At 43.6% G+C, this 20,792-nt stretch overlaps 2 protein-coding genes across 2 annotated transcripts in view; one reads left to right on the top strand and one right to left on the bottom strand.

Annotated features, from left to right (window-relative positions):
• Positions 1-1,238: 1,238 nt before the first annotated feature.
• On the top strand, positions 1,239-4,904 carry LOC307199807 (FANCD2 opposite strand protein-like). The gene is made up of 2 exons (XM_079947876.1): positions 1,239-4,631; positions 4,674-4,904. The coding sequence occupies exon 1, from the start codon at positions 1,302-1,304 to the stop codon at positions 1,830-1,832; it is 531 nt and encodes a 176-aa protein (XP_079804002.1). The 5' UTR covers positions 1,239-1,301; the 3' UTR covers positions 1,833-4,631; positions 4,674-4,904.
• Positions 4,905-6,292: 1,388 nt separating this feature from the next.
• Positions 6,293-20,792, bottom strand: part of BMPER (BMP binding endothelial regulator) — a 174,269-nt gene continuing 159,769 nt past the window's right edge. The window contains exons 14-15 of the mRNA XM_079947587.1: positions 10,474-10,604; positions 6,293-7,985 (exon numbers count right to left, since the gene is read on the bottom strand). Of these exons, the coding sequence (XP_079803713.1) occupies positions 7,804-7,985; positions 10,474-10,604 (313 nt within the window). The 3' untranslated portion in view covers positions 6,293-7,803. The remainder of the gene's footprint in view (positions 7,986-10,473; positions 10,605-20,792) is intronic.

The following is a 20,792-nucleotide window of genomic DNA, read 5'->3' as shown; positions in this document are numbered from 1 at the left end:
GTGAGATTCATTTCCCTGTTGGTAGACCACTTCTGATCTCTTTGGCTGATTCACACATACAAGAGTGCAGCAATGAGTGATATACTTGTCTGAAACCTGTGGATGAGCTCTGAAACACAATGCTTTCCAGAGGAATGGGTTTGCGCAAGTAATAAAACTTTGTTAATCCAATGGTAAGAAATCAAGTGATGTGCGTGGATGTGTGAAGCTGCCCTTTGATTAGCCAAAACTTACTTTTGTGAAACGGTCTCCTATTTGGTGGATGTTGCCTTGCATAAATAGGAGTACAGAACTGGGAAGACAGCTATAATTTTATAATAATAATAATAATAATAATAATAATAATTTATTATTTGTACCCCGCCCATCTGGCTGGGTTTCCCCAGCCACTCTGGGTGGCTTCCATAGAAACCAAAAATACACTAAAATATCACAGATCAAAAACTTCCCTGAACAATTTTGGACTTAGTATCGTCCAGAGGAGTTTTGTTATTTAACTCATTAACAGAGGGCCTTCTTGATAGTGGCACCCACACTGTGGAATGCCCTCCCTTCAGATGTGAAGGAAATAAGCATCTATCTTATCTTTAAAAGACATCCGAAGGCAGCCCTGTTTAGGGAAGTTTTTAATATTTAATGCTGTATTGTTTTAACACTCGATTGGAAGCCACCCAGAGTGGCTGGGGGGACTCAAACAGATGGGCAGGGTATAAATAAATTATTATTATTATTATTATTATTATTATTATTATTATTATTACTACTACTACTACTACTACTACTATTAAATTAACTATATCTGGAAGGCCACCCAATATATGTTCTCTGGGAGCTTCACAAAAATAAAAAGAATGAAATGCAATGATTGAAAAAGCAAAACAAAACAGATGTACAAAGAAACATGAATAATATACTAGAACTGAGAACCCCAGATTATTAAAACAACAATAACTACAAGCTGATTAAAAGCTCTTCACCAGGTACTGAAAAGCTAAGGAAAGCATCTGGTGAGACTCTGGGGAAACTTGTTCCACCATAACTTTAGTACCGACACCAAGAAGATCTTCCCTGCCTCGGTTCATTTAAATTTATTTTAATATCAGATGGCGAGGGAGGGATTCTGTCCTTATAGGAAGAGTCATTCTATGTGAGTCAAAGGGAGGAGCTTGTGGAACACCGGCTCAGTCTTGGTGTTCTGGAGTGAAGGATACTCATAATGGGTTGCCGCGGGCGCCGGACTGAGGAAAGATGCAACAAGAGCCTGGGCAGAGCAGGGTGGCAGCGGCTGGGCAGCGCTGACCATGGCCAGCGGGTACCAGCTCTGGGCACCCTGGTCCCCCCTGGATGAGTCCCTGCAATGGCTGCGGGGTGCCGTGCCCAAGCCCAGCAGCACTAAGCACCCCTTTCGGGGAGGGCAGAGTCCAGCCACTGCCACCGACCTGGAAGTGCAGCTTTGCTTCCAGGGACTCAGCCTGGTGCTAGAGCCCAGTGCCAAGACCGGAGCTGGGCACCCACAACCCCCTGGAGTGGCTGGAGAGACGCGAGGATGCAGCGCAGCTGTGCACAAGCCCCAGGCCGTGCGGCTCACGGGGCTCGACTCAGTCTTTGGGCACCTCGTGACGGTACAGCCTCCGCACTGGACCGGTTCGCTGCGGGTTTCAGAGCGTTCAGCCTTCTGCCAAGTCATCAGCCCCCAGCAGCGCAGGCCTCATGGGCTCCGCGAACCACAGGTGCGCATGGCGATGGCAATGTGCCGTCAAATGCTGCGAGCCATCCTCCTGCTTTACGCTGCCTACAAGAAGTGTGCCTTTGCGTTGCAACATTCCCGCTAGGACAACCCTGCCTGGGAAAGGGCAGAGCTCAACAGGATCCTTGCCTGCCCACCCACAGATTCACCCATTCTCCTTCAGCAACATCAGTTCGTCCGCCAGTTCCATCTACCTGTGCCACAGAAGTCTTCTCCTCTCCTCCATCGCCAAGCTACTTTTTGCCCACCAAGAGGAAACACTCACTTAACAACTTAAGCCTGCAAAGAAAAGATACAGACTGGCACACAAACCTCAGATTGTTTGCAGAGAGATGAAACTAATCATTCAACATACTAAAGAAAAGGATCATATTTATCTATGCTATGAACCTATTCCCTTGCAGCGTCTGGCTCATGAACGGGGGGAAAAAAAATATAGTTAAGGCAATTAAAAAGAATGAAAGCCTTTATAAATAAATGGACCGAGTGAACGTTGAAACTCAGATCAAACAAGTTTGCACGCATCTTCAATGAGAGACAATCCTCAGAGACACAGACACTTGTACACCATTCAATGCAAAGGTAATTTTTCAAAACCTTCCTGCCTATTGTTTTCAACATGAACAGTAAAAATAACTGCATTACAAGATGGGGCCTATATAAAAAACAATATTTTCTTAAAAAAAGGTAAAGGACACACATCTGCAAAGCAAAGATACTGCACATTTTCAACAACAAAGTAACATACTTATACTAATGAATGAAGCTGGCAAATAAATGTAAATTAAGCCAATTACTCCATAAACCAACAATGACTCCATAAACCAACAAGGGCAATAATACAATGAAACTCAGATAGCATGAAGATGTATGGATTCCAAATGGAAGAAGTTTTGAGATCTTCTAAATGAAATCTTATTTCTCCAACCAATGAGCAAAATGTACCACTTTCCTGACCAAACATCTATATTTGACATCAAGATGAAATTACTGCATAGAAAACACTTTCCTGTGCTATGATTTTAAAATTTTAAAACAATCATTATTTGTTTACATCAATGGATGAAGACTTCAGCAACTGGAAGTTTATTACACAAAGTTCAGACTTAAAGAACATAAACACAAATTATTATTTTTTCCTGGTGGAAGAGCTTGGAAACACAAGCCTTATGACCACTGTCCTAAAAATCTTTGTTTTCAGAAAAAGCTTGAAAATGCAAGATTTAAAAATTCAAAGCCACAGAGTCACCAAATCATCTAATGATCACATTAAAGTGGTTTGAGCACTGAAATCTAAACTCATTGGGATCACTCTAATTTCATAGATACACAAAAATCACCTTAAAAAAACCCCAAAGGTGTTTTTTGAAAACAATCTTCAACTCTGAAGAATTTCTATCTACAGAAATACTGTTATGCAGCATCCCAAAATGGAATTTAAATGATTGTTTTGATTAATTTATTCAATTTTCTCTGTCACCTCTGCCCATTTTTTAAAAAAGCCCACGCACTCTCTTTACAACTGATGGGTGCAGTTTATATTAAAGAATTATGGATTCAACCTTCAGAAAATGTATCTGCCTGTCAGTGAGTGAGATCCCTATTTGTTTAAGACAAATGGATGAAGACATTTAAAGTGAGAAGCAAAAGTCTAAATGTGCTTCTTCTTTTCTTTCATGGCATGACTTTTAAAGTGACTTTTATTCCCAATCTACTATACAATGATTTCTCCATTTGCCAATAAGCAACTAAAAACCAACCAAGTTCTGAAGGAAATTAAGATAAATGTCACTTCAAGGTTCTGGGCTCTGCGTTGATTGTTGTTTCTTATATCTTAACATTGCTAAACGGATCAGCAGTTCTATAGTACAGTGTACCAAAATATTCTTGAACTTAATTTCTGTTCAGACTATTCAGAGGCAAGGAACTTTGCAGCTCATTGATGGCACCTAGAAGAACCACCTTACACAGCTGAAAACCAGTGGCCCACATTTGAAGTCACAAAGACCACCAGTCAGACTAATAGTGATTCCTCTATTAATAACTTAACCACTTATAAAATTAGGATTCAATCAATAGCAAGGAGACATAGCCTGTTGTAAAAGTGCTGGTTGACTTTGCAAATTAAAGGCACTTTCAATTCACAATAAATATCTTTGCTGGCCTGAAAGGAAGTACTGAGAAGATAAAACACCATAGTTTGTCCACAGCAAAACTAAGGCCTCGGATATCCTGCACTTTACACAATTTGCAGAAATCAATGTGAAATTATTTCAAGGATTAGAAGTACACCATTCCTCTTGAGTAAAAGTCCCTCTTATCATTTGGCAAAGGAGCTTACCTTCAAAACAAAATGGGGATGCTATTGTTTGCTATTTGTCCTGTGTACAATTTGCTAACAGCTGATGAATACGAACTATAAAACCTGGAACATTGATTCAAAAAGGTAGTCCTCATTTATTATCTGCTGGGATGAAGAACACATCAATAATTCAACTCAGGCAGTATTTTAAAGGAATTGCTAAATCTTTATCATCTGCCAGGTGATATTCACAGGTATCTTACCTGAATCAGTAAATGAAGATGAAGCCCAGTCACTGTGTTTAAAAACAACAACACACCATTGTATGCATTAAAACAAAAATAGCCGCAACCATTGGCTTACATGAAGTTCAGATCTTTGTAAGAATATTCAGTACAGAGACTTTACAAAGTGGTTCAAGTTGACAGAGATCAGATTATGCCTCACCATAAGCTAAGGAAGCAACTCCAACAGTGAAATGTGAGATAAAAGAAGCTTACAACAAGCATATTCCTACAGCCTCTGTTGCCTTGAACCTAAACAAATAATAACTTTTTAAACCCAACGCCTTTATCCAAATAGGTGGGGTGATAAAGCGGATTTTCAATGCGGTATTAAAAACAGGAAATTTTAATACAGCTTAGAAGCAATTCACCATTGCCTTAACAGCATTTCAAAGGAAAGCCCTTCTGGTGGCTTTTATTTCCAATAATGGAACCAGCTTTGAAACATGTGACTTTACCTTGAAACATTCAAACTGAATTGTATGGATTTACATCCTGTTAACCTGATGCAGTTTATTTTAAGTGAAACTTGACGTTCAGAGGAAAAAAAATTAAAAACCCTTAAGGTCCAGTGTGGTCTGAAAGTTATGTGGCATTTTCTTTCCCAGCGTCCAGATTAGTTTTCATTTGATTAGTCATTATTATCATGTAAGGCCACATTGACTTGTGTGGGTGGCATGCTATTAATGTAATTTAAAAAATAAATACAGTGGTGCCTCGCAAGATGAAAAGAATCCGTTCCGCGAGTCTCTTTGTCTAGCAGTTTTTTCGTCTTGCGAAGCAGCCCTATTAGCGGATTAGCAGATTAGCGCTATTAGCGGCTTAGCGGCTTAGCGCTATTAGCGGCTAAGCGGCTATTAGCGGCTTAGGAAAGGGGGGGGAGGGGAAAAAATTGCAAGACGAAAACGTCTTGCGAAGCAAGCCCATAGGGAAATTCGTCTTGCGAAGTGCCTGGAAAAACGGAAAACCCTTTCGTCTAGCGGGTTTTTCGAATTGCGAGGCATTCGTCTTGCGGGGCACCACTGTAAATAAATCATGAGGGCATTTGCAAAGACCAGCATGAGATATACTCAGTTGTGCTTGTCTGCAAGCAAACCAGAGTTCAATTTGCTCAGTGGAACACCTCTATACCTAAATCTGCTCTGGGGGGGGGGGGGGGCTGGGAATATCTCCCCAATGACTCTGTGCTTCTGGTCCTACAAAAAAGCCACATGGCATCAACTTCCATGCTGCTAAAGTTGGGAAAGGCCCAAAAGTTTGCTTGCATTAGATTTCACATTTTATGCACTGTGCTGGGACTTACAAACATGCATGAAAGAAAAAAAGCTCTTCTAGGTGTTGGACAGAGAATCACAGGAAAACCTTTTTCCTTTATGAATTTCAAAACAGTAAATATGTTTATAATGAATCAAACCGCTGTTCCAACTCAAACAGGCATAGTATTTAATGGTTATTTTTAAAAGAAATTAAATTCCAAAATTGTTTATGAGATGAACGGAAAGCCTATGGTTAGGTCTTTGTCTGACACAAATCTTTTTTGTTTCTTTAATATTTATTTTCCTTGGCTATCAAACATAACATATACAGGTAGATGCATTTAAATATTTAAATAAACACCTTTTGTTTTTCCTTTTCGTTACTCATCCTGTACAGTACACAGGTGCTCTCTGTGATAAAGTCCTTCCACTTTTATTTTGAAAAGAAGTGAAACATTTGAGCATGAACAATAATCTTCCCATCTCAACATGAACAACCATCTTCCCATCTCAGGTAGTAGGGAACAGCTGTCACCTGGCACAAAACACGTTTGTGGGAAACGGCCGAGGAATTCTTAGGAATGGCAGCACAGTGAATATTTGAGTCTCTTGCTGCATGTGCTACACGTCCCTTTCTGCACACGTCTCGGCTGTTGTCTAGTCCAGAAGGACAAAAGGCTGAGAACTGCAAGAAGTGCATTCACCATGATGGCTGTGTTCTATATCCACTGCTGGAGGCAATTTGCTTCTGAATACCTGTTGCTGAAAACCACAAGAAGGGAGAGAGCTGTTGCGCACCCCCCACACACACACTACCTGGGCGGCCATTAAGCAAGGGGGCTGGGGGCATGGTGGCCAGGCCAGGCCAGGCTGGGCTCTGGGGCCCAGAGACCCTCGGTGGCAGGCAGGGTGTGGATTCCTGCTTGGGGGTGACTGGTTTGCGCCCCCTCAAAATCACGAGCCTCCCGGTCCTCCCCTCACTACATGCCTGGTGGTTGGGAACTACATCCTCTGCCCCCATGCATGTGGTTGGCTTCATCTAAATGTTACGCCAACTAAAGTGATGTTCCAAGGAACGTCGGAACGAACCAGCGAGGCATAATCTCCAGTGGAAGTGTTCTTTGCTGAATTAAGGTGTTCTTAACAATCACCCGAGGCTGGTCTGAGGTGGGAAACCTGAGCCGTCCCTGGATAAATCCGAGCTTCAGATAACACCTGTTTCTTATGCATCCGGAAATTGGGATCTGATAGTAACTTTAAATGGAAATCCTGTGGCTTTGGGAGACGCATCCATGGAAACTCGGAGGCGATGGCTCGGTGGGTGCTATCGTGCCATCAAACACCTGCCTTATTTACACAAATGACTCACAGGGCTTACAGGTGGAGATAACAGAAATGCTAATACATAAACTTTATAGCAAAATAATATACATATAATAACTCATCCTTCTATGGTTTATATAAATGATGCCTATTTTCATATGTGTGCGCACATGTATGTGTATGTGGGTATATATAGTTAAAACTAGGACTGATGCTACCATATCCCAGGGGCCTATATGTATTTAAGCCAGAGAAGTTAGGGGTGACCTGTTGCTTCAATAGGCACTGTGTGGAATTGTTTATGCTATGGCTGTTGGGTTGGGGATTTGATCAAGGGGGGTTCCTGTTATGGGGACATTTCTACAGTGCAGGGGAGTGGCAGGTGCTCCCGCCATTTTTTTTGTCCTGCAATACCAAGGGTACCGCCATTTATTTCTGCTCTCCCTGAACATGCTATTACACAATACACACACACACAGAGGGGGTGCCATCGGGGCCAGGATTTGGGGGTAGAAGTCCAGGATCACAAGTAGCAGAATGAGCAGGGATGGGTGACTTTTATAATTCAGAGAATATACATTACTATCAAAGGGGGGGGGGACCCGTAATCCTGGCAAGTCCAGAGTCTTTTAAAATTACCTTACCTCTCTCTTTCTCTCTCTGTATCAACATACACTTGTGTTTATGGTTATATATATATATATATATATATATATATATATATATATCCATATACACATATAAATATATAGGCACACATATTTCCCCCCACTCTTTGTGAGAGTGCTTTGCAAAATCTGCCAGCCAGCACTGCAGTCCTTCATTGGCTGTGAGCTTAGAAATGTTACCAAAAGCCACCAGTTACAAAGTCCTTGTGGATAAAAGCTAATGTCACCGCTGTGGACAGAGAATGGGTTTGATGCATCTTCCTTTGTGGTGGACGAAGTTTGCAGGGCAGTGGCAGCCCGCAATGCACGGTTTATTGCAGGGGCCAATCTCGTTCCAGTTGTCGCATGTTTTCACGCATCCAGGACCGCAGGTATCATAGACGGCACCATGTTTACACTGGGTGGCTGGAAGATAATTCAAAGAAAGAGGAATGTCATCGCTTAAAATTATGCCCATGGGTTTTACCATATCCCATATCTTGTAATATTATGGCACAACAGCGCAGTGTTTTTTATTGCAATTTCTCAGTGGAACATTTACTGTAAATGTCAAGGAAACAAGGCAAAATGCTTTAGAGGCCTCAGCCCGGAAATTGTCTAAGAGATATGTGTCTAAGAGATAAGAGAGTCAGCTGCTCTTTCCTGCTTCTCAGAAATTCGATGAATAGTTGTTTTAACACTGCATATAGCAGGGGCTGGCAAGGCCGCAGAGCCCCCTCTGTGGGCTGGATTGCAGGCACGCGTGAGCGCGCATGCGATTTCCAACATCTGTGCAGACGCGATTTCCAGAGTCTGCGTCTGCGCAGATGCAATTTCAGGAGCTGCGAAAGCAAGTCCCCGTGCCACGCTGGTTTAGTGCAGCACACGGGGACTCACCAAGCAGGTAGCTGAGTTGGGGGGTGGCTTTGGGGCTGGTAAAATGACCCCTGTGGGCCTGCAACAGGCAAAAGCAGTCTCCAAGTCTTCTTAAATTGCACACCAAAAGTCAACCTGCATATATTTTAGCATCATTTTTGTTCCTTCCAAAAGGGATATCTATCTATATCTATATCTATATCTATATCTATATCTATATCTATATCTATATCTATATGTACCTATATCTCCCTAATTTACCTAAGAACTGGAATCAATCAACACCTTTTATCCCTTTCTTAATCATAACAAAAGTTAATGCAAAAACAGAAAATCAGAAAACAAAACGGATGACACTTAAACTGGTATGTTTTTAATTTTGCCATTACGAGTTCCAATTACGGTGAATCTGAAACATCCAAATTTTGCCTTTCCTTGCCTGATCCCAATTTATATTTTAAAAAATACAATTGTGTGCTACGCTACCTTTTCTCCCTCTCTTTTCATATAAAGAAATTAGGCCCAAGAATTACTTTATAAAGCAATCTATGAGGCTTTGCAATGTCTCCATCCAATGCTCTTCCTTTCAAAGTTGTGTTTTATGCCACTGTTTCATGCTATCTGACCAAGGTTTTACGTTTTAAGCAATTTGCTTCTAATTTTCTCTTATTTCCTAGGACTCTGTGGCGAAGGGAACATACTGTGCCCGTGCTGAGAGCTGAGTACAGGAGGGGAGGACCAAACGTGGGCAAACTACTCTGGAAGGAGAATGGCAGGTGGTCAAAATCCCCATCACTCTCCTTCCCCACTGGAGGCTTCTGGGTGTTTTGCCATGTTTGCCAGAAATGGCCCAAAACACATAAGGGGATGGGTATAGTGGGATAAATCTGTTCCATGCTCCACCAAAACTTTTTGGAGTGCTTTTTGGAGTACTCAATTGCAAGCACTTGGGTTTAAATGATTAGTGGATTGCATGACTAGTCAGTTTAATGAATAAAATAGATGCAGATCAGCTGTGTTTTTCCACCACAGATTGCCATTCATTTCTCGCTTCCTATGAAGGAAGATCGATTGCATCTGTGCTTCCACATGAGCGAGCAAGCAGTCCAGGAAATGTCAGTAATCAGCTAGAGTCTTTCACGATTACAGTCCTGTGATCCTTGCGCTACTCACCCCTCTGTTCTTCTAGCAGACTCAGACAAGTGAAATAGGTACCCGATGCAAAGTTTTACAACGGGCTTGTTAGTACAAAGTTGCTGGAATCTCGCTTGTCAGACACGCTTCCTGTATTCCCTCCAAAGAGCACAATGCATGCCGGCTGGCCACTGGATTTCAGCACCTGGGAACCATTTAGCCATCTCGGCTCTAACAGAGCTGCAATACTGTAAGCTGCCAGATTGTGAATTTGGGGCAGAACTGTGCTGCAAGCCTGTTGCCTAAGGGCTATTTCGGCTGGGGGGGGGACCAGTTTTGGGATGGGGGTGCTTAAAGCTCTCACTGCCCACCACTTCTCCACTCTGAATCAGCCCTTCGTGCTGCAAAACTGCTGGCCCATGGGTTGGGTGAAGAGAGGGGGAGAATTAAGTAGAGAAGCTGGGAGCAAAAATCAGGTTTTATTACATGGGCACAGTATAAAATGCAGTTGCAATAATCAGTGCGTCTCGAAGGGACGCGGGTGGCACTGTGGGTTAAAACACAGAGCCTAGGACTTGCCAATCAGAAGTTCGGTGGTTCGAATCCCCGTGACGGGGTGAGCTCCCGTTGCTCGGTCCCTGCTCCTGCCCACCTAGCAGTTTGGAAGCACGCCAAAAGTGCAAGTAGATAAATAGGTACCACTCCAGCGGAAAGGTAAATGGCGTTTCCGTGCGCTGCTCTGGTTTGCCAGAAGCGGCTTAGTCATGCTGGCCACATGACCCGGAAGCTGTACGCCGGCTCCCTCGGCCAATAAAGCGAGATGAGCGCCGCAACCCCAGAGTCGGTCACGACTGGACCTAATGGTCAGGGGTCCCTTTACCTTTAATCAGTGCGTCTCACTTACCAGCACAATTCTGCTCAGGTTTCCAGTGAACTTTCAGACCTTCCCTTTGACAGGCTCTAGCATAGGCGAGAAAGGACTCACAGTAGCAGTTTTTATGAACAGGGCACTCACACATGTCTGTCACGCAGGACCTGTAGAGAACATCCCAAATAACAGGGTGGGGGGGGGGGAGCGAATGAAAGACTGGGTTTAGTTTATTGCAACAACAACGACAACAAAATTGTCACATTGGCTTGGATCCTAGCAAATGTTATGAAGTACAGTGCCCCTAAAATCCAGTTTTTGCAATGGTTGCCCATACCTGAGAAGGAAAATTTTGGTTTGGCCTAGAGAGGCTTTAGCCAGGGCAAGTTGCAACACCTCCTCTTAAATCTGTTGCTTGCTGCCTCCTTCACTGTAAATCTTTACCATGATCCCTTATCATTTGTAAATCTAAATGAAACAGCATCCGATTTCTTCTGGGTTAAGCCAAGATATGGTGACCTAAAAGGTCACTCCCTCCTTCTGCCCCACAATAACGAAACAGTAAGTTTCAACAGCCTGAAGCTCCTGCCAGAAAAGCCCCAAAGTTATTATGTTAATATTGCCGCCTCCTTCGCCAGGACAACAAAAAGGAAGACGTGTTTTTAGAAGCCATTTCCTATGGATTTAAGGCCAACTCTTCCTGACAGGCACTGTTTAAAATCTTTTAATACCTGATGTCAGAAGCAGATGCCAGGAGCAGGTCAGTAATAACTCACACAGCATCCGTGAAGTTAAATCTTTATTCAAATAAACAAACAGCTCAGGAGGCCAAGCCTAGTGAGCACAGCAAATCTTCCTGGTAGATCTTGCCCCTATGAGGCAGTTGTGGGGACTGAAGGACCACACATTCCCACAGTTGTGTAAGCCTCCTACTCCCCCAGGTCCATCCCAAGCAATCTGAGACTCCATCAACGCATCTGTCTTTGCTCCGCTCTCTTCATACCTCTTCTAGTGTTGGGAGCCCAGTGGGAGGGGAGCTGATCGTAACAGTAGGGGGGGGGTACCCCATTGTCTCTTCACCAGCCTGTCTGAACTCTGCCTCTTGTCTCCCCTCCTCTCCAGTCTCTGCTTCTGCACTGCTCTCTGCCCCAGCCTCTTCCTGCTCACTAAACCCTGTTACCTCTTCAGCTTCTGACACTTACTCCTCCCAGTCTGCTCTCTCTTCTCCCTCTGACTACTCCTCGTTGTCCCACCACCAATCCCTGGCTCTGAGCCTTCTTCCCTTGGGGGCTCCCCAACTGGTGCCTCCCACCACCCCTCAGCATCCAGCAACCTGAACACTTTCAGGAAGAGAGTAACATTTGTAGTCTTTATTTTAATGTTTGTGCCCATTAAAATGTTTATTTTAATGTCTGTGCCCATGGGAATCTTTCGAACAGAAACGACACCTCATCTCTCTCCATCCGACTTCTGCCCCATCTTCATACCTTTCTGTTGCACAACTCCAGCACATCAAGTAGCCCCATCACAGAAATAAGAAAAGGTCGTAAAAAAGAAACTCTTCCTCTTTGGCAAAGCTACCAGCAGGCAAACCTGCATCCGGCAATCTTCTGCTTTCAAGCCTGATCAGGTCCCTATTTCTTGGGGAGAACTGCTCTTTCTTTCCCCTTTCTTCATCCCATACAACATTTTCTGCTGCTTAAGCGGACTGAACTCTAGAGCTGAAGCTGGAAGGATTTGATTCTCCACCCCCAATTATGAACCCCCAACTATGAATGTTGTGCCATAAAGTCAGTGTAGAAAATTATACATGGCCTAAATAATGTTAAGGGACGCGGGTGGCACTGTGGGTTAAACCACAGAGCCTAGGGCTTGCCGATCAGAAGGTCGGCGGTTTGAATCCCCGCGACGGGGTGAGCTCCCGTTGCTCGGTCCCTGCTCCTGCCAACCTAGCAGTTTGAAAGCACGTCAAAATGCAAGTAGATAAATAGGTACTGCTCCGGCGGGAAGGTAAACAGCGTTTCCGTGCGCTGCTCTGGTTCGCCAGAAGCAGCTTAGTCATGCTGGCCACATGACCCGGAAGCTGTACGCCGGCTCCCTCGGCCTGTAAAGCAAAATGAGCGCCGCAACCCCAGAGTCGTCCGCAACTGAACCTAATGGTCAGGGGTCCCTTTACCTTTTTTCAATGATGTTGGCAAATTGGGAAACTTTGCTAATACTGGGGTGTGTGTGTGTGTGTGTGTGTGTGAGAGAGAGAGAGAGAGAGAGAGAGAACCCAGAAGCACTAGGAGTGGAAGGGCCACATTTAGAAACCAACACAACTTTTAAGAAACATTTCCATAGCAATAAGGGACAGAAGGTTTGAATTTATATGAAGAAAACATGCAGACATTGGCTCCCTCTAGTGTTCAATATGCAAAATGTTAGACAAGCCATTCCCCCCCCCCCAAAAAAAAAAAATCTTAGGTTTGCATCAAAAACGTGACAAATTTTCTAAAATGACAACATTTCAGTCTGGTGGGAGGGGGGGACATGCCAGCTGTGCGCCAATTTGTGACTATCATTCCACTATTTTGGTGCATGTATAAAGGTTGAGAAGCCATAGCTTTCCAAAGCATGTCTATATAAAGCAAAATAGATACGTTGTGAATTCAACACATATGACAATCCAAATTAAGTTTGCATACTTTTTTGTGTGCATAGGAATGGTGTCTGTGTAGTAAATCAATCACATATGAAGCTGCTGCTGGTGCCAAGGCTGTATTCAGAGACACAAAGAGAGGCCATGTTAAGTGTCCCTAGAAGGTTGTTTAAAGTGAGAATCTCTTTTCTCCGAAACAGGAAATGTCTGCAACGAAATCCAGGTCCGTGAAACATCTCACTGTGTTTATTTCCTTGTTGGTAAGCCACAAACCCATGCAGGATCAGGTTTAGGGTGGATCTGTGTCCCAATTTTGAAGGGCCATGTGGTACAAGCACCGTTTGGGAGAGCATGAGACTCTTAAATCTCAGGATTGTGAGTTTGAACCCCACACTGGGCAAAAGACTCCTTCGGTACCTTCCAATTCTTCAATATTGTGATTCTATGATTCCACATACTGTAAATATAGAAATGCAGACCTCATTTGAAAGGTAGAAGAAAAATAGAAATTATCTTTCAGGAAAAATGGTTGCATTTAATTCTTTTGCATGCAGTACTTTAAATATTTCCCCCCTTTTTAGTAAGTTATCTTAACCTTCAATTCTGTTTCGCACTAGAGCAAATAAATACCAAATTGGTGATAAATACCAAATTGGTGATAAATTGCTGATTTATCCAAGACTTAAATCAGGCATTTGGAGGACAGCTTAGGATCAGCTTTAGACTCGCCATTGAGATCCATGCCACTAGAGACAGGGCCTTTTCTGTGGTGGGCCCAACTATGTGAAACTCCCTCCTTACTTTTCTGGCATTTGAACAAACACCAAAGACTTCATTTCAGGCTACTTTTCCTAAAGGGTGGGGATTGTAGTTTTACTGATATATAATGAAATATTCACTACTGCTTCAGTTTTCAGCTACCTAGGAAGGTGGCACACAAATCTTTAAAACAATCAAATAACTCTCAAAGCTCTGTTTGCTTCCAACAGACAAAGCATTTTCAGTGGCAAAGCAATGGGACAAGAGGGGCTGCTTTGCTTCCCCCTTCCCTGGCCTTGTGGCTTTCCTAAGCAACACCCTTCTCTGCAGCTGCTTTCCCCTTTTTGTCAAGTTCCAGAGCCAGGCTGGAACTCATTGGATGTTGCGCTGGTCACTCAGGCTCCCGTGTGGATGCAAGGTTGTCTCATCTGGGAAGAAGTGGTGATAACTGGATGGATATAATCCTAGCCTGTTGCACGGAGAAAGCCATGAAAAGCAAACACATCTGTCATCTGTGAGACACTCCCCTGCGTCAGGCAGCCCTGTGTTGCTCCCACATCTTCAAAGCAAACCATATGACTACACTTCTTTAGCAACAGGCCTTTTCCACATTAAACTATGGAAAGTGTCCAAGTCCTGTAAGAGGTTAAAGAAAAGGAGCCCTTTGCTTCATTTAATTTTTGCTGCTCCTTTTTTTTAATTTTAAGTGAATGCTGCTCTTGCTGTTGCTGCTGCCCTTACACAGTGCTCCGTGCAGTATTGAAAATGCAGATGTTTGGTGTCTTTCATCAAACATCTGCAGTTCCTTTTACTTCACAGTAAACAAGCGCTCCAAATCAATCACCCTAAGTGGGAATGCCTTTTGCGTTTAATATTAAGTGCTGCTCAGTTCACAAACTCAGCATGATGTAGTGCACACTAAAATGTGCAAGTTCTTCCAAGCCATGACGCTACGCAGACGAAAAGCTAACAGTGACCCGGGTAAAAAGACACAGGGACATTCTAGAATGAAGCAGATGTCCCAAAGGCCTAAAATTTAAGTAGAAAGGAGTCTCTGCCCCAAGCCTTGCCATGAAACACTCTTAGCTATACCCCGTTTAAGACAGTATTAGCTGGCTGCAATTGCCTGGGGGGGTGTTCTGGTGGGGGGATTGGGGCAAAGAGTTGCCACATGCAAGAGAAGAATCATTCCCCAAGCCTAGTGTCCTATAAAGCGAGTGTCTAGAGGGAAAGTCCACTCACTGGAGAGGTGCAATCCAAGTTTTAGCGCTTGCCTCACCTAATTTAACAGTGAAGATATCCAAAATCTATTCGGCAGCCAAATTGGACACTGTCATAATCACATTTCAAGGCGCTCAAGTTTAATATTGTGACTCAAGACTGTGGAGTTTTGTTTTGCTTCATACAAGAGGGAGCTCATTTTTCCTCTCTGGAGAAGCAGCTGAAGCCTGAAATGCTCAACAACTTGGTGATTCAGAGTCTTAGAGAGGGAATTTATCTCTCTGCTTAAATAGAACAGGGCTTCCCCTTCTGTCTCACAGGCAGAAATGGAATGGAGTATCCTGAAAATTAAGAGGCTGGCTTTCTGGGACCCTGAATAAGAGCACTCCATGAAACTAGAGTGCTTTTTCTTAGTTGCCCAGCTATGGACATCACCTTCACTGTACTCTGAACTTTTTCAGACCATCATGTGTTGCTGTAGACACAGCAGTAGTAGCAGTGGTAAATGTTAAAGAATTCTGCAAGTCCCCCCCCCCCCAAAAAATTGGAGAATCAGGCTCCAAGCTTTCCACCCAAGATGTAAGCAAATACGCTATTTTGCAAGCTCCTATTTTGTAACTGAGCACATACCTTTTAACATTTTACGCAGAACCACGTTGTGCCATTAAAACCTTTCAATGTATCCTGTTAAAAATATAAAGGCTTTTTAAAAAGCACCAGTGTGCTGTTATGTAGATTTCTGAATCTTTATGTGAAAATGGACTTCAAGCCAAATTTGCATTTTATAGCTTCAACCAGCATCACACCACAATAATAAGATAAAATGAATAATGAAATATCCTGGAATGTTTTCTAAAACCACACAAAATAAAATTTTCAGGACTATGCGATCATAGTACCCACCTCAAAGAGCTTTATTCATAATCCTCCTTAAATCTGGAGCCATAGTTTTGAAGGCAATAAAAATCCCACTCATTTCCTCATCATATTCCTTATAATATTATCCTGATGAAGAACACCGTGGGCTCCCCCCTTTGCTTTGCGCTAGGAAGCCACATGGTATGTGAATCCTTTATATTTTCAGTCCAGCTTTTGGACAAGAAAAAGGGCGGTTTAGGGGCTAGCTCCTCTATCCCCATGGATAACTAAAGAGCTACATTCAAGAGCCCACAATACAATGGGAAGTTCTCAATAGAAATTAATGAGATTTGCACAATAAACTATCCTGCTATGCTGCTCACATTCATCGTTTCAATTAGGAAACCAAGAACAGGAGCCAGCTTGGCCTGAAAATGGATTGGACATTGCAAAGACCTTAAACTTCCTCAAAGAGGGGTGTTGGATGTTAGAGTAGACCATTCAATAGCCTCAGTGTCAGCCCCTCCAAAACCCCCTGCTCCTCCTCCAGCTCATCACTGAGCCAAAAAATAAGAATTACCAATCTAACTACCTACAAGTATGAATGTGTGTATCTTTCTGTGAAAAAGCCCTTCATGCTATGAAGTCTGAAGAGCTACATTGGGAACTGCTGCCCCTGCCATCTGAGGAAGTCACCTCACCTTGCGTCTTTGGTGGGTTGGCCTTGTTTGCCCCACACAGCTCTTTAGCAGAAAGAACAGCCATGTTGTGGAAACAGGGTTCCTTTCCTCCCAGCTGCCACCTACTGCCAACCGCCAGGGTTAATTCTCCAGTATGCCTTGGGAATGACACTACAGTGTGATACAGCGTTGTTGAAGGACATTCAAGAGGAGGAGATGACAGTCTTCACCAGTAGCCCCCAATCCCTCTCCCCTAAGAGAATGCCATTTGGAACAACGCTATCAGGTAAGATAGCATTGTTCCATGGGCATAATCAATGTCAACTTCAGGAATTGGAGAGCCTTTGGGCAAAACCAACTCCATGGGGCCCCTTTTTCACTGTGGCAGAAGTTCTTGTCACTGGATCCATCTTTGGTGTGTGGGCCCTCGTCAGATGCTCTATCATGCCAACCCTTTACACCAGCCCTAGACATTATGTTTAATTCAACATGATGATCTATGCTATTGAGCATTTGAGAGTGGCACTGGAGGTTGGTTTTCCTTTCCCCCCTTCTCTCAAAATTCACCACCCAAAATGCAAAATAACCCCTGACTTTTGTTGCCCACAAATGGAGCAGAGAAATAGGGTGAAATTGGCTCAGTCCTAGATGATGTATTAGCCAATCATTCAGAAAGCATCAATGTAAGAAAGGATGGTCTGTCAGCATCCGTAACATCCCGCTAAGGCACTGTGAGATGTGGGATGTATAGCTCGGTTGGCAGTTCAGGCTTTGATGAATCAAAGCAGTGCCTAATCTGTGGGCTGGTCTTGTATTAACTCCTAGCTGTGTACTGTTCCATGAACTGCCATGGCTGTTTTGCTTCAAGGACTTGAAGTTATAGTTCTTCTGTAAATACTAAAGCAATATCTGCAGACAGTGGGGCTTTCGTGCAGCTTGTATTTGGGTTTCAAGTTCATACCAGGCATACTTGGAAAATAAGGCTAGAAATAAATTCTCCCAGTGTACACCAGAAGGGACTCATTAAGACTATTTGGAACGGAGTTAAGAATGCAAAGCACATGCCTTAATGTCTCTCAGAGAACAGACCGACAGTTGTGTACTGTGCACATATGTTAGCCTTTTTCATGGAAGTGGTCCCATTAATTTCAGTATTACCACTGCAAACTGGCCCTACAAAGCCATCCACAGTCTGGATGCAGGAGTTGTGTAGAGTTGTAGTTCTGCAAGATGAGGCTTACTGCAAAGAGACTACGTATTGGAAGCTGAACTGTAGGAGGGGTACAGCTGATATGGGGCCTTTTAATCATGCCCCATTGCGCAGGTGGCGCTGTGGGTTAAAGCCTCAGCGCCTAGGGCTTGCCGATCGAAAGGTCGGCGGGGTGCGCTCCCGCTGCTCGGTCCCAGCGCCTGCCAACCTAGCAGTTCGAAAGCACCTCCGGGTGCAAGTAGATAAATAGGGACCGCTTACCAGCAGGAAGGTAAACGGCGTTTCCGTGTGCGGCTCTGGCTCTGGCTCTGGCCAGAGCAGTGATGTCACGCTGGCCACGTGACCCGGAAGTGTCTCCGGACAGCGCTGGCCCCTGGCCTCTTGAGTGAGATGGGTGCACAACCCCAGAGTCTGTCAAGACTGGCCCGTACGGGCAGGGGCACCTTTACCTTTACACTGCGCATGCCCCACAACTGCTCGGCATTCTCACCCAGCCAGCCCTGATATGAGACAGTCACTGATGCTGGATAACTGAAGGCATCAAGAAACACTGGTGCCATCTTGCAGGGACTCAAGGCTATAGTGGGTCCTACTGAAAAATGTAATGTACAGGAACACAAGAGATTCAGCCTGAGCACCACCACCAAGCTCTGCACAAAAGATGGAACTGCAGAGAGACGAAGCCTACTAGAGAAGAAGCTAGGCCCGAATGGGTCAAGTATAACTTTCTGGCCCAAATAATGGCTTCCATGTCAGGCTTACTCACTCATCATTTGAGCAACTAGGAATCTAAAACTGGCAGTGCACTTGCAAATCCACTTACTCTAGCCACTTTGAAGCTCTTTTTAAAAATAAATTTAAAAAACACATTCTATTTTTAATGGGTGAATTAACATTTAAATTAATAAACGTTCCTGCTGTGCTTTGTACTTTTAAAGGGAAGAAAAAACGCGGACAGCCCACCAGACTATGGTGAACAAGGAAAAGAGTAGAACGGATGACTGAAATCTGTCAAATGCACTGTGAAGTCAATGGGTGCTGGGTAGGAAAAAAAACAATATAGCGACGTATGTCTGTATGCAGCTACAGAGTGGCAATTAATTCACCTAATAGCAAAAATATTTAACAAATAAATAGTGGGTAAAGATTATCACTACTGCAGTATATTTTTCTAAGGTATGGACAACAGTGTAAAATTTCACAAGGATGAAGCAGAGAGAAAATTGGGATTTCAGGCCCCTCCATCAGCATAAGCTCCATTTGGCTTCTCCTCTCCTGGAACTGTTTACATTCAAACTTATTACAGTGGTGCCTCGCAAGACGAAAAGAATCCGTTCTGCGAGTCTCTTCATCTTGCGGATTTTTCGTCTTGCGAAGCAAGCCCATTAGCGGCTTAGCGGATTAGCGCTATTAGCGGCTATGGGGCTTAGCGGATCAGCTGTTAAGCGGCTTAACAGCTTAACGGATCAGCTGATAAGCGGCTTAGCGGATCAGCTGTTAAGCGGCTCAGCTGATAAGCGGCTTAGCGGATCAGCTGATAAGCGGCTTAGCGGCTTAGAAAAAAGGGTGAAAGGGGAAAAAACCCGCAGGAACTCGCAAGACATTTTCGTCTTGCGAAGCAAGCCCATAGGAAATTCGTTTTGCGAAGCACCTCCAAAACGGAAAACCCTTTCGTCTAGCGGGTTTTCCGTCTTGCGAAGCATTCGTCTTGCAGGGCACCACTGTATATAAAAAACAATTACGTTGATTTAAGAATTGGCGCTTGCTTGCTTGCTTGCTTTCCTCTTTCTTTCTCACCCTCTTCCTCCTTTTGTGTTGTGTCTTTAAGACTGTAATCCTATGGGGCAGGGACTGTCTTGTTTTTATGACCTTATGTCGGCTGCTCTGAGAGAGAGACTTTTTGGCTGAGGAACCAGGAGGCAAAGCTTTGTGTTTTTTAAGGGAAGATAAGGGGATTTGATCTAATGCAAGTCACCCCCAAGGCTCTATTTCAGCTGAAGAGCATGGTAAAAATGCTTTAAATAAATAAAATGACACATTCATGAAGAGCAGTCAAGAGTGTGCTTAAGTGTGCTTAAGTGTGCTTAAGTCTCATTGAAACTAATATGGGTTTAGTGCACAGTTAAATACTCTGTTCCCCTGAACCTGAAGGCACACAGACCTAACTTCCTTTGAACTAAGCCTCAAGAGTATATTTCATTCATTCTGCACAGATGCCAAATTGCCACACCACACCATGCCATGTCACACATATTGAGTGTGCCGTGTAGCAACAACACACACAGAGGAACTGAAAGAACGAGCAAGAGAAATCTGTGCACATATAAAACTTACTCAATAATGACATATGGTGTCTCCTGAGTGTCACAATTTCCTGGGATAGATTCAAGCGTATGCCAGAAATTTTGGTTCACACAGTTAAAGTGAATTAAAATCCACTTTAAAAACCCCACAACTTTTTGTGATTAGGAAAAGGATGGGAAATGCATTTAAAAGTGTAGGGTGAATGAGTAATTGAGGGGGAGATGCATAACCACCTCACGAGCGAATCAGAATTAATGATCAATAAAGACTGGACATAGTCTAGCCTCTGCATAATCACTGTCTAAATCAGGGTATAAATAATCATTTTTGGAGATAAATTATTATGGTTGGCCTCAGTCAATCATGACCCTAGTGGGCAGGGGGTGCTTTGGTGATGGTGGAAAAAGGTATTGGGTTGGATCAATAGTCAAAAGCTGAAGGGTGGGTGCTGCACCCCTCAAATGCAGGATCGAAACTAGGGACTACCGAGGTCCAGGGGCAGAGTTCTGCCCAAAATCCTAGACGGAGGCTAATGGGCCATAGAACACCCAAAATGGCGACCTGGAGGGATAACCTCATTTGATTTGCATCATGGGGGGAATCCTTAACCCTAGGATTGACTCTGATGGAGTTCTTATTAATGTTGTATTGCTATTGTAATAATAATTACAACAATTGTCCA

The sequence above is a fragment of the Podarcis cretensis genome (assembly GCF_951804945.1).
Source record: "Podarcis cretensis genome assembly, chromosome: 12".
Taxonomy (NCBI): domain Eukaryota; kingdom Metazoa; phylum Chordata; class Lepidosauria; order Squamata; family Lacertidae; genus Podarcis; species Podarcis cretensis.
Note: the sequence above shows the minus strand (reverse complement) of the source record. Positions and strands in the feature narration are given on the sequence as shown.

Excerpts from the sequence above, each read along its gene's own strand:
- LOC307199807 (XM_079947876.1), top strand. The coding sequence starts at position 1,302 with ATGGCCAGCGGGTACCAGCTCTGGGCACCCTGGTCCCCCCTGGATGAG.